We start from the raw sequence: 14,968 nt of genomic DNA, 5'->3' as shown, positions 1-14,968 counted from the left end.
GAGGGACAGACAGACATGACGAATGCATAAGGGTTCCGTTTTTGCCATTTGGCTACGGAACTCTAAAAATTTGATCACGTGGCGCGTGGTTAATTACCATTGTAATAATAATTCATCGTGCGTGACATTTTAGTTCATAATTTTATTTGTGTCATGTCATCCATGTGACGTCATTATTTGCCACAAAATTATACCAATTACCGAAGTAAGTACATTTAGAAACAATTTGTCGTGCAAATTTCACAGGGTTCAACGTTGCATGCAAATATTGAATTCAATGTGATAGTAATTCTCTCTACGGAACAAAATATATTCTTATTATTTTATCGTACTAAATATTTTAGGCAGTGAAATAACTTATACCTTTTGGGTTAGAGCATGGTACAGTCATGCGTATTATCGGGTACCCACTTTATAACCCTGTCGCACTAACATATTTGACATTTAATGAGACTTACTGTTTAATTTGTCAAAAAAGTTAAAATGACATGGTTTCAAAGTGTATACATATTAGTACTAGTGACCGTACATAGGACAGCAATCAAAATAGTACATTTTCTTACTAGTCTTTCGTACTAGGACGCGAGCGCTTTCACTCTAGCGATTTTTCCGGCCATTTCTCAGTTGAGCGATACCACCGCAATCACTACTGCTCGCTCTATCGAAAAATGGCTAGTTTAAAAATACTCGTACACAATTTCTGTCGTCTCCTGACGTCCTTCGCATCATGCTAGTACACAAATTTATGTACTAATGTAGGTATATTTGATTATATTTATTATTGTTTAAAAAGCCGTGATTTACGGCAATATTAGAAGGAAGTGTGACCAAGATTTTACTACCCATAAATAGGTATGCAAATGTTTTCTCAAGCGGGGTGGCGGCGCATGGCGCTGCTGTAGGAAAAATAAACGTATCAAAACGTCACATATCAACGTCACATATCGTCACATGTTTGGCAACGTGGCGGGTGACGTGGCGTGCGACGCGGCAGGTGACGCGGTGGGTGACGCGGTGGGTGACGCGGCAGGTGACGCGGTGGGTGGCGCGGCAAGAACCGCTTTTTGACTGTACTGCGCGCACCGCTTGACGCGCCGTTTGACGCGCAACTTGAAGCGCCGCTTAAGGCTGCGTTTCCATTGACGCGGAGCTGTGCGGAGATGAGCGGACATGTGCAGGAATTGACCAATCACCGTGAGGGAGAGAGTGACAGAGCGTCTTCGTTTTTCGCTCTCTCGAACGCTGTGATTGGTCAAATCCGCACATCTCCACTCATCTCCGCACAGGTCCGCGTCAATGGAAACGCAGCCTAACGGGACACTCGAGGCGTTGCTTGATGCGCCGCTTGCCGCACCGTCTAACCGTCTCACTGTGCCGCGTAACAACGTGGCCTTACTTTTCAATAAAACTTACGTATGAAAATCTAATATCCGATAAGATGGCAATATCCGGGTCTGGAGAAATTGAATTGTTAAAATAGATTGTAATATGATTTAATTTATTATTATTTATTCTATTTCTCATTTGTTTTGTATTTTGTTTTTTCCTGTTTGTGCAATACAGTATTTATTATGTTATGTTAATTTAATTATTTAATAATTAGAGAATACAATAAATATAAGATTAACTAAATGATTAAAACACATGCTACCCTCCATAAGAATGCTACTAAAAGATACTTGACCAGTGTCAGGGGCCTTTGGCGGTTCAATAGTAACCCAGACACCAGGATTGACTAGATGGAAAGATATGAGACATACGAGAGAAGACCGAGCTTTTTGGCACGATGCATGTAATCCATACAAAACGTCCTGAAGCAGAAAGTCGCCCTGATCTGTGCTCTCAGCTAACAAGTGTCGACCACAGAAAGCGATACGTATCACCACGTCGGTCTAACAGAAAGCTCAGTGAGGCGTGAGTACTTAGTTCATCCTGTGGAGCGGTGTACTGTTCACGGGAATGTTTCCAAAGCGGGAAATGTTACCGTTGTAAAAACTCTTTGATAGTAAGGACGTTGGCTGCTTTTCTTTTTTTGTTGGTTTTTCTTGTATTATTATTTTTGCGTATAGCAGACAAATATAGAGATATCCTGCGTGGATCATATCCAGCTTAAGCTGCCCTAACCAAGTCTCAGCCGCATCCGTCACACAATGCAGCTCGGCTATGCCACCTGGGAATCAGTACATTCACAGTATGGCGACTCCTTTAAGCCCCATTTATGTAGGTGATGGTTTGACTTTCCATGGTTGCTCCTACACCGGTTCAGTCGGGTCCAGCGCGGGATCCCGAATATGGTCGGAACTTGTGCTGTCGAACATGTTCCACTCTAGTCTCCACGTATCTTCCACCTTTCTTGTACTCTGGTCTTATCTGCCTGATCTTTTGCGCCTTTTTCCTGACAGGAACGTTGCCAAAGTGGTAACGATCCCAAGAACGGCACATCACTGATCATCATCATCTCCCTAGCATTATCCCATTTTTCACAGGGTCCGCTTACCTAACCTGAAGATTTGACAGGTTCGTTTTTTACAGAAGCGAGTGCCTGTCTTACCAACCAACCTACTAAGGGTTTTCCCTTAGCCCAATACAGGTTAGGTAACATAACTCCGAAAATGCATAATCATATACTCGGGAATATGGGTTTCCTCACGATATTTTTTTTGTTCTGATCTTGTGATAGATGTATCTCTAATTACCCTGTTATGTCATGTTATTAAAAAAAAAACTTCTGATAAATAAGAACCAGTCGAATTATTACCCATATTTTCTATATAATGCGGACAATGAAAATGCGCTCTGACTAGATTTTCCTAATTCGAATATTTATTGCTCTCTCGATTAGTCTCAAACCACAAACAAACAAAGAGTTTGGACTATTTGACAACTGAGCTAGTAATGGCCCGGTAATGGTAATCCCTATCCGGTCGGTAACCTTTCGTCAGTCTAGGTCGTTGAACTGACTTTTGTTTCCCTAAAAACCTCACGGAAATTAAGTTAAACGTTTCGACAATAATTATTTCGACTCACAAATTAGGAGTTTTCCACTTTAGCTAATTCCTTTTAGTTTGCTTTTTAATCTATCCTTTCTTTTTAATTTTTCCAGACATGCTCACGATAAACAGAGGTTTTGTATATATTTATCACTTTTGTACAGTCGCCCATACTACCTTTTTTGTTTTCTGATTAAATCTTTGAAATATAACCTCCTATTTGACGCCTTGAGGTGAGGTTCGTGCCCAACTAGGCACCATCAGGCTTGTTGTCTTAAATTTTGTACCGGGTATAGCAAGTTCGTTCTGGGTAAGTTAACTTCAATTGTTGTATAATTTTGTACAATATTGTATACTTTATTTTTTACTTTTTTATTTTAATTTATTCTGTATATTTTTTTTGTAATTTTTCTTAAAGTAAAAGTAAGCATACTTAGGTATAAAGCCGTTCCTAAAGTGGAACACTTAAATTTTATCATTTGTAAACATCCATACGGTTCCAAAAATTATTTCAATTTCAGACAGTCGTAACGGGCCGGCAGAATCCATTATCCTTGAGCACGGACCATATTCAATTAAGAAAAATGAATTAAAAAGTAAAAATGTTGAAGTTAAAACCATTTTTAGAGTGTAAAAAAATAACATTTCACAAAAAATCTGCAATATGGTGTTAGTGGCATATTATTAAGTGGGATGATTCAGGCCATGATTTTGAGTTAATTTCAAGTGTTTGCAAAATTTTAGTTTTTTTTTTTTTCAGTTCCAGATTTATTGCGACAGAAAAATTCCACTTGATATTAAGTCAGAATCGCGGTCTGAATCATCCATGTCACTATTATCCTGTACATTGCGAAATCGCCCGTTTGCGAGTTACCTTATGCAAGTTGCTTTATTAATTACTCGACTGTTTGCCTTAAATTTTCATGCGATATTTTATTAAGAAACTGTCGATTCGATCCGGTTTTGCCTGAGAATAGTTTTTACATCTGCCTTTGTACTCCTTGGACAAATGTAGATTATAACAGTAAAATAAATGACAGGACTACAATATGAACTTGTTTTGACAGTGACAGTGATGAAAATATACAGAGTGTTAGTGGCATTCATGATTCTGACTTGATATCAAGTGGAATTTGCCATCGCAAAAGTATAGAATTGAAAATAATTTTAAATACATACAAAAAGCAATGATTTTTGAGACGTAAATTAATTCAGAATCATGGTCTGAATCATTACCCCCAATTTTCGTTACGATGTCACTAGCATCCTGTATGTAATTGACACGTCATCTTTTTTTAGTTTATGGCAATGGGTCGCTTAGGAGTACGACCATTCTGCCAGTGTCAATGTGATCAGAAAACCACGTCATCTTATATCAATCCTATGCATTTTTACTACTGTCACTGTCGATTGCCATATTCGTTTGCATCTTGGCTATAATCTTAGCAAGTTCGTTCTGGGTAAGTCAACTTCAATTGTTGTATAATTTTGTAAAATATTTTATACTTTATTTTTTACTTTTTTATTTTAATTTATTCTGTATATTTTTTTTGTAATTTTTATTTGCTTTGTAATTTTTCTGTAACTATGGCTTTATTGGCTGAAATAAATGAGTATTATTATTATTCAACTTCAACTTTATGGTTGTATGTCAACCGGTCGGCAAAGAGTAGAGACAACCTCTGGGTAAGTTATACATAGACTTTCATTTTAATACGATTTTGATATTGATTATTCCAAGTCTATTAACAAGTCAGAGACTTTCAAGTTTCAAATTGTAGTTAAAGACAAAAGATTATTCTGTCTGCGAAAATTATAATAGCAGAAACTTTACTACTATTTTAAATTTAATACTGAAAATCTAATATAATTAAAAGGATGAAGATGATCGCCAAGTTGGATCGCGAGGAAAAAATGGCGCAAATTTTGTAAACTTTGATAAACGTTTACACAAGATAAAAAAATATGTCAAACCTTTTTTGAAGTAAAAAACTTGTTATAGGTCTACCAGGATCTGATGGCATAAAAAAAGTAAAAAAAATATTGATTTTCCTATGGTAATGTTAAACTTTCACCTGTCAAGTGAAAGTACGAGTTTTGTCAACAATACTGAGATTTTCCAAAGATTCCTTGATATTATTCTAAATTTCGTAAAAATGTCGAAAAAACCACTTCGGTCACAAGCAAGAAAGATTGTTTACAATGTTTATTGTAAAATTAGTGAAGAAGCAGTTGGAGATCAACCGCAATCTTCGATTTTGGAGCGAGTGCAAGAGTTGACCGGTAAGTAGGACTAACTAGTCTTAATACTTTGTTTATTTTATTTATTTATTTATTGCGGTATACTTGAATACATTTTTCCTATATTATTACTTATTAACCTGTGACCTGTTTATAGGAGTTGCTAAGACTACCATACGACGAATAATTGCTGAAGGTAGATCGAATGGAAGTCTATTTAGTACGCCCGGTAAAAAGAGGAGAGGTGGAAAGAAAAAAATAAACCTGGACAGTTTTGATATGGAAATTATTAGAAATAAGATAAAAGAATTTTATTCTGTGCGAAAAGAAATTCCAACTGTAATGAAAATATTACAAATTCTTCGAGAAGAAATTGATTTCAATGGAGGGAGAGAATCGTTGAGGTGACTTTATACCTACCCATTTATTAATTTTAGTTGCTTAAGTATCTTCTTTTAATTTTGTTAGATACACACATAATTTTACTGTAGTAACCCACGTTTTTTTTTATGATCTACATTTTTTTTACCATGTAACAGTGTCAGACTCAAATAAAATCCAATTTAAAATTACCTAAAGTGACTTATCATTTATAGAACATAACAAATTTACTTAAACCTATCCCATCAAAAACATAAATGTAAAATGAGAGCCAAGTTCAATATTAGAACGGTTGCAGAATCTGTTTTTTTTAACAGGCTCATACTGAAAGAAATCGGATTTGAATTCGTAAAGTGCCAGTCAAAAAGGACTATTTTGATGGAGCGACATGATGTAAAAATACAAAGATTCAATTATTTGGACCGTATGATGAAGAACTGTGAATCTCAAGAGCCTAATAAACTAGATGTAGTTTATTTAGATGAAACTTATATACATGGTTCATGTTCAGTGAACAAGTGTTGGCAAAGCAAAGATGTTCCAGGTCCATCTAAAAGTATTTCTGCAGGGGCGAGATGGATCATTGTACATGCTGGTGGAGAAAATGGATTTGTGCCAAACTGTTGCCTAGTGTATAGGTCAAAAAGTACATCTGCCGACTACCATCATGACATGAATAAGAACAATTTTACGAAATGGGTCAAGGAGAAGCTGATTCCAAATCTTGCAAGACCTTCACTGATTGTCATGGATAATGCAAGTTATCATTCAGTACAGGTGAATAAATCACCTACACAAGCCAACCGTGTGGCTGATATTAAAGAATGGCTCCGTACCAATGATATACATTTTGATGATCAGTGGCGTAAATGTCAATTACTTGAAGCAGTACAACTAAACAAGTCACCACCTGTATATGAGATAGATGAAATCTTCAAATCGTACGGTCACGAAGTTTTAAGGCTTCCACCTTATCATTGCACGTTAAATCCCATTGAAATGATTTGGGGTATTATGAAGCAAAAAGTTGCCGAGAAAAATGTAAATAGGCCTGCAAGTGATATTAAATCATTAACGGAGGAAGCTTTTTCACAAATCGAAGTAGGTGAAAACGATTTCATAGAGCAAGATAAATTGATTGAAATGCAAGAGGAACGATTTATTATAAATACCTCCTTGTCATCATCATCTTCTTCATCTGATGAATACATGCAGGTGGAGTTTTTGGAATCATTTTCTACTTCTAATTGAGATATTTTTTTTCTTTATATGAACAACATTCTAATACCTAAATAAGCAAAATAATATATAGTGATATACGTATTATAGTGAAGCACAAAACCGTTGTATACATTATATTACGTCCATATTGGCCGTCAATAGGTAAAAATTAAAAAGTATCAAGACGTTTTCATCCAACTACCCGAGTGTTGCTTACTATAGAAATCGTATTTCCCCATTTGCCATCAGATTCTGGTACACCTATATAATCCAGTGCAAGAGCATTCGTTAACCCAAGTGGAAATTCTGGGTAGCATCAAAATTCTGGCTGCTGGCCAACCTTCATAAATTCACAGTACGATAAAATAATCTTTTATAGGTTTCTTTCCAACTTTTCAACTCTTTGAGGAATTAAAAAGGCAACATTGACGCAATTCGTATCCCTAAAAACCTTAAGTACTGTAGTGTTTACTTATGTAAACACTGCACTGCACTGCTGTATGTTGCACTTATGTGCATAAACACATCTTATTCTAATACACGTAGGTATCATTAAATATTTATAAATAAATATGTAACATATTATAAAATACTTGAATCGATATAATCGATTCACATACTTATATATTCTGTCGTCTCGACAATGCACTGCATAGTGGCCACAATTAAAACGTAAACTGTCCGGGTATGTACGGGGGTGGAGTGAAGACGTAGTGTGTGGCAGCGAGCCGATATTTATATATATATATATATATATATATATATATATATATATATATATATATAATATAATATTGAGGCGAATACACTACAAGTACCAATAGGTATCTAAAAAGCAATATTGCTATTTGACATTTACGCATATAAAAATAAGTGTGCAATGTCAACAAAAATATCAAATAGCAATATTGTTTTTTAGAGGAATTGCTTAATTATCACATAATTTGACCCCCTGCTTAACAAGATACGCGGAACCTTTACGCATACGTAGATACAAAAAGACCACCGTAGTTATCCGTTATTAAAAAATGTGAAATAAAATATTGGTGAGCAGGAGTTAAAATCATTTGTACGAATGTTTGAAAGTACCATTTTATCGAAAGTACCTTTTAGACAAACCACGTAAACGCCTTTTTAAAAAAAACACATTCGAATATGATTTTTATTTTTTTATGAACACGTTATGAACAGTTAAAAAATTGTAGTCACAAACAAATAAATCGGGGTTTTATATTATTACGTGATCTACACTATAAGGCAACGATATATATCTTCAGTTAGCTAAATAACTTACCTGTGCAACATGTAAATAAAGTTGAAGAGGCAGTTGAGAGACGCCATCATCAGATCGGCGCACGAGAGGTTGACCAGGAAGTAATTTGTGACTGTTCTCATGCTGCGGTGAGCTGTAACAATATAACATTATTAAATTCTTATTTATTTCAATTAAGATCCTTAATTTAAATAAATAAATTAAATTAAGAACAGAGAGTCATAGAGAAGCATCTTGATTGTCCGGTGGTTATAGGCTATTTGAAGTCACGCTAAATTCAATGTGGCGCCTTCTAATTTTTTTTTGAATGGCAGTGTGTTGGGGAAATTAAATTAAAGAGTTTAATTTGCACATTTCTAATAAGTGTGTACATATTACTAGCTTTTATTTGCGGGTTTTCTTGTATTTACTCGATAATTACGTTGAAAGGTTCATAGGAAGCCAAAATAATAAAAATAAAAGTTTTAAAACTAAAACTAGAGCGTAACTTCTTAGTAATATTGTTTTAGTTTTTTTAACTTTTATTTTTATTATTTTAATTGAAACTAGCTTTTTATTATTATTTATAGTTACTTAATGTGAAAATATTTAAAATAGAAGACTTAAAATGTAACTAAAAAGGTTAGGTAAATAAATATAAGTATACAGTATATTGGCATTTTCGTGTGAAATTCACGAGCCGAACAAAGATATTCTTTTGAACTTTAGCGGATAAAGGTCTACACGAAACACGGCTTTGAAATATAATTCACCATTTTCGTTTACAGGAGTTAAAGGTAAAAACGGATATGATTTACTTAACAAATACTTTAAATGTATTTTTACGACAGGATAAAAACTGAAAGCTTTTTTATCAATGGCATTTTTCGTCATGTATACGTGTCCGGAAAAGTGAAAACTGAAAGCTTTTTACGGTTTAGCAGTTCAGTGTAACGACCACGAGCTTACACCGGTTTAAAATGTACGATCCCGACGACCCGATTACTCTAGCCATACAGGCAGCCAATCAGCTCGCGACAACAAACACTTCAGGACCCCGATACCGACCCAGCCGGCGTGGTCGACGATTTCCCTCAATCAGAGCTTATCGCTATCGATTAGGGTCGATTAATTCTTTCAAATATTTTTCCTTTCAGACGACGCCCTGAGCAGAGGTTCGCGCCCAACGGGGCACCGTCAGGCCTGTTGTCTAAAACGTTGTACCGGGTGAGAGCCTTCAGAACTCCCCATTTGTCCGGCCAAGTAGTTAATGCCATCTGCGGAATGAGTACAATAGGCGGCCTACTCATTCTATTTCTCTTTTGTTTTGTATTTTGTTTTTTCCTGTTTGTGCAATAAAGTATTTGTTATGTTATGTTTATTATGTTAAGAAAATCCGAGTAAAAATTCTAATCATAATGCGGAAACATTACATCTGACTGAACCCCATAAGGTCGTCGGCGTAGAGGCTGACCACGATCTTCCGGAACACCTGGCAGAACGATTTCCAAGACAGAGATGGTTCGAAAGAGAAGGAGGGGGCAGTAGTACATCCATTTGATTATAGAAAAAAAAAAACGGAAAAATAAAATAAGCATGGAAATATAGAAAAGCTACATTTTCCTCCACCGTCTTTACACGTCCGTCTCGTGGTTTCAGGAAAATTGACGTCCATTATGTTAACAGACAATAATTGAAGGCTTGTATAGCATTTTACCGTTACCTTCCATTTACCGTGAAGGTTATTTATATTGCTCAAGATTCCTTACTAAAACGAAAGTATGTTATCACGCATACAGTATATATTATTATAAAATGTAAGCTGTCTTATCTGTGCTTTTAGTAACTAAACTTTTGAAACTCGATTGCATACGTGTATATTGATATAGTAAAAGCAATTTTCGCGTTCTTTGTGGAAATTCTTATTGTATGTGTTAATTTAATTTTAGAAAACTGTACATCAGTTACCGTACCCTGTGGGTTGAGTATAGGCTACTTGACAACCTAGTCAAATGAGATCCTTTTTACGAAACGTCAAAACCAAAGTTTTATTTGGAGTTTCTATGGAAATACTGTCCTGTGAAGTCATAAATAATACTTAACATAAAAGCTAAAGTTTTCTTTGGAGTTGGAAATACTGTCCCAAAGTCATCAGTAAAACCGGTCAAACGCCGTACTCATTGTTACTCTATCTTAAACATAAATAAAATTCGAAAATAAATCGAAAAGTAAAATGAAACTGATTTTTGATTATCTTAGACTCGCTTCTAATTATATTCTAGAGGTAGATTAGCATTTTATAATGTATCCTTGACCCAGTTAAATACCTCATTATTAGAGGATCAATATTCTACACTACGAAGAGAGCTAATGACATAGAGTCGTCCACTTTTGATAAGAAGTCCTATAATACGATAAACCTAGTGACGATGTGTTTTTTCCAGATAGATTCCAGATAATTAATTGCCTTCATTAGCAGCAAAGATAATATTTCTACTAACTTAAAGGACACGTTATATAGAGAACTTACTTCGGATCCTAAACAAGCGAAACGCGATGAACGAAGCGTGTTTCAGCAAACTCTCTATATCAATATCTCCCCTTTTATCCGAATAAGGTTCATGTCACAATGGATATTACTTATCCACGATATTAATATAGGAGAAATAAGTACTTAGTACTTTTAATTACATAATATACAAACTTTTTTCAGAGTAACTTAATAACTACAGGCTTTTGACTCTTTACGTATAATCTACTCTTTCTCTTTGATGGCCTGTGAGACTTTATACATATATACGTAAATTGAATAATAAATGGTTAATTGAAACCATTTTTTCCTGTCGTATTTTAGGTATAAAAATACTGTAGGTAAGAGAGAATAAGCATTTCAATTTTGTTCAAAAAATTTAAAATGTCGTGTCGTGGGCCTCTTTTAATCGGCCTCGAGAGAGTTTACATTGTGCGTTGTCGATTCGTTGCATCATCGTAATTCCATTTCAACATAATTCTTTTTTTTGGCGTGACTCATTGTTGATTTGCCGCACATGGCATTAACTACTTGGTCGTATATATGGGGAGCGCAGAGGGCTCTCACCCTCACAAAAGACAGCAGGCCAGAGGGTGCCCAGTTGGGCGCGCACTTCGGCTCGTCTAAGAGGATTATATACCGATGCTGATAAGCGCTAAATGAGGGTAATCGTCGACCTCCCCGGCGGGGTCGGTATCAGGGTCCTGAAGTGTATGTTATCACGAGCTGATCGGCCGTCTCTAATAGGATCGTCAGAATCGTATATTACGTTCTTCGTTTAACGTAACGAGTGCTACGACGCTGCTACAAATTGTGTAGCAAGTCATTGTTACGTAAAAGACGGAGTGAAACCCACAACTCATCGTGTAGAATAACCTTTACAAATGAGAATATTATATACGTCGTCCACCATGCCGGCGGGGTCGGTATCGGGGTTTTTCTTTTTTTCCCTGGAAAAGTAGCATGACTCTTACAAGAGCGTGGCTCTTAAATTAGTGAAGATGATAAATATAGATTGATTATACCAAAGGTCTCGAGAATAACAGAAAAAAGAAAAAAATCTTCTCTTTTTGTGTCGGCTTACAAGATTTATTAAAGTTAGGTCGTCAAGGAGCCACCACCACTAAATTATCTCAGTAAAGACCTTCCAAAAACTAATTAAAAATGTAAGACTTTTTTGCATTTCGCAAAGGTAATTATTTCGGTAAGCAATTTGATTTCACTGTCTATCTAATGAAGAATAATTCTGCAAAAGTTATATCTACCTACTCGCTGTTTCTAGGCACGGTTTCAAACAAATCAAATAATAAAGTTGATTATTAGTTAAACTTTTGTAATACAAACAAATACAGTTCAAAACTGTCGACGTTGGAACCAGACAAATACAACTTCAAAAACCAAGTGAAATATCTATTTTCCCGTTAGAATTAACTAAGAATTAGAAGAATTAACTTACACCCCGTATAAGTACGTACAGGTAGCCGTATAAGAGAAATTTCATGTCAGAAAATTCATGAAAATGTTAGTTTCGCGACGGAAAATTCCACTTGATATCAACTCAGAACCGTCCCGTAAAGTTTTCGTTACGATGTCACTAACATCCTGTATAACCTACATTGTAAATAACCGGTTTAGAATAATCTATATTTTTCATAATTGATGTTGGTCCCGGCTATTAGCCGTAAAAAACACCTCCACCAACCCGCAGTGGAGCAGCGTGGTAGATTATGCTCCATACCCCCTCCGGTTGATTGAGAGGTGGCCTGTGCCCAGCACTGGGACGTATATAGGCTGTTTATGTTTATGTATCAAAAATAGCTGCAAGTTATCTTCTGATTACATGTGACTTTGCTCACCCTATAAGGAACCGTAGACATCGATTTATGAATAGATATGTTCAGTATATTCCAAACTTAATAGTTAATAATGCCTACAGCATCAAATGGAATTGGCTCGGCCACAATATGTACAAATACTGCTTGAATTTCTGAAAAGCTTTTGTCCGAAAATCAATTATGTACCAGCATTTGTCTGCAAAGAGCAAAAAAGAATTTGCTTTAGCAAATGGAGCCTGACATTACATAACGTAACTATTTTTGTCGTTCATCTATTTGGATTCCATCTTACCTATTTCTATTTAAGAATAACAATTCGTGTTCCTATATAGCGAAATCGACGTTTCAATTGCGTGCGTCCGAAAAATACCTATAAGCAAAAGAGGAACAGGCTTATACGAGTCACAGCTATATACAAGCATCTTAAATCAAACGGAGGTGGTCTAGATTATACTCAACAACGCTGCTCCACTGTGGGTTGTGTAGATAAAAAAACAAACATTCTTAACACTTTTACGGACAACGCAGACCATATCTCATCTAATCGCATGTCCCCTGTGTTCTGAAACTTGCTCGCCGGAGGACTTGATAATCGCTTCTGTCAGTGTTATTTCCGTGACAGCATATTGGGCTGACAAAATATAGGTTTATTTATTTAGGTATACATACAGCAATACTATAATTATATTAAACTTTTATAGACAAGTTTATCGCAAATGACCCGTCATCGACACGAAAAAAAAAGTGTTTATTTCTTGTTTTCAACAGCTTAAAGTAATGAGGCATCCAAAGGAAGTAAGATTAATGCTTGAGTTGGGGGTGCCTCGCTCTTACCCTAGTTGTTAACACTAAGTAGTTGTTGACATGCAAAGCAAAAAAAAAGAAAAAAGGTATCAATTAAAATCTATGATAACATGTCTCGTCACGAAAGAAGATGTCTACAGGCGATGGCCCGATGTGTCATACTATTATGAATTAAAGGCCCGATGATAGTCCGTTAAAGGGTTTTCAGGTTCCATGAAGTTCGTAAGCTAGTTCCGAATTGTAAAGTGACTAATAAGTAGGTAGAGACTAAATTTCAGAAACTATAGTGGTTAAACTTTGAAACTAGGGCAATTATGTTAAAGTAAGACGGTAAGTAAATGAGTGATTGGTTAATTATTAAACATCGAAACTTTGATCCTCTCATAGTTGATTGAAAGTAATATACAATTTTGTTTTTATTTATTCAATAACCCAACAGCTTCATAATAAACAGTTTACATTATTGTTAAATATTCCATTCCTTAACCTAAATTAATAACTAATTTTAATATTTTTTTTTTTTTTTTTTTTTTTTTTTTTTTAAGGGTGGCTTGCGTAAGGGTCTTTAAACATGTTTAGTGGGCCACTAATCATGTTTAAAGACCCTTACGCAAACCACCCTAAATCTTCCACGTGCTGTAAAATTTGTAGTTTAGTACTAACTACTAAGTTATTAATTCGCAGATAGTTATTGTCCGAAATAAAGGTTTTTACGATTATTACTTGTATAACGTTTCTTCGTTCGTTCGTTTTTTATAGGCTACTCTGGGCGCACTCCCACTCGCATCAGACAGAGTACTGCAGGGCGGAAGGCAAAAGCGAAACCACTGAGCTCTATTTTCTCTGAAAAAGTAGCATTAAGAATGCTACACCGACAAGAACATCATCTCCCTAGCATTATCCCATTTTTCACAGGGTCCGCTTACCTAACCTGAAGATTTAACAGGTCCGGTTTTTTACAGAAGCGAGTGCCTGTCTGACCTTCCAATCCGCGAAGGGAAAAAATACAGGTTAGGTCACATACCTCCGAAAATGCATTTCTCGGGAATGTGGGTGATAATCAATTGTGATCCAAACGTGAATTCAAAAAACAAATTCGACAATAATTGTGAGAGAACCTCAAAGTAAGAGGCAAGCGTTCTACCAACTGGGCTACCACGGCTCTCACTACATCGACAAGAGCGTGGCTCTTAAATTAGTGATGATGAACGTCTCTACATATATCTCTGGTCATCATAATGTTGAAATATATTAGCTTCTACCTACCTACTTAGTTAAGGCTTAATAGTGTAGGTAGGCATACGTATAATTTTATGAATTATTTAAAACAAAATATACACTGTTCTTCAATTAATATATTCTATAAGTAGATGTAATCCCGAGAAAGCGGCCGCACATTATATCATGATACGGCCTAAGGGAAATAAGGAAGGATGATAAATGTCTTCCACAAATCATATATAAATGACAGATTCTTCCTCATTTTGTATAATAAAAAATCGCAAAGTACTTGTCGGCCACGCCTCTGCATTCAGGTTTGTTAGGTCACGAATACTTGAAATTTTGGCCTACTTAGATGTTTACTTTCGCTACTTATTTTACAGATGGAAAAGTTGAGTTTGTTAATACTGAGATACTTAAATGGTCAAGATTAAATAATTTGACTGCTGTAAATACTTAGGCTATGTTTTCAAAGCCGAATTGTTTTTTGTTT

At 35.6% G+C, this 14,968-nt stretch overlaps 1 protein-coding gene across 1 annotated transcript in view; it reads right to left on the bottom strand.

Moving 5' to 3' along the window:
* The window catches only part of LOC126369819 (tachykinin-like peptides receptor 86C), a gene marked incomplete at its 5' end in the record, with an annotated part of 100,577 nt that extends 92,328 nt beyond the window's left edge, over positions 1-8,249 (bottom strand). The window contains one exon of the mRNA XM_050014383.1: positions 8,128-8,249. Coding sequence (XP_049870340.1) covers positions 8,128-8,249 — 122 coding nt within the window. The remainder of the gene's footprint in view (positions 1-8,127) is intronic.
* Positions 8,250-14,968: the final 6,719 nt, after the last annotated feature.

This window comes from Pectinophora gossypiella, chromosome 9 (genome assembly GCF_024362695.1).
Source record: "Pectinophora gossypiella chromosome 9, ilPecGoss1.1, whole genome shotgun sequence".
NCBI lineage: Eukaryota > Metazoa > Arthropoda > Insecta > Lepidoptera > Gelechiidae > Pectinophora > Pectinophora gossypiella.
This window is presented reverse-complemented; position numbering and strand designations above follow the sequence as displayed.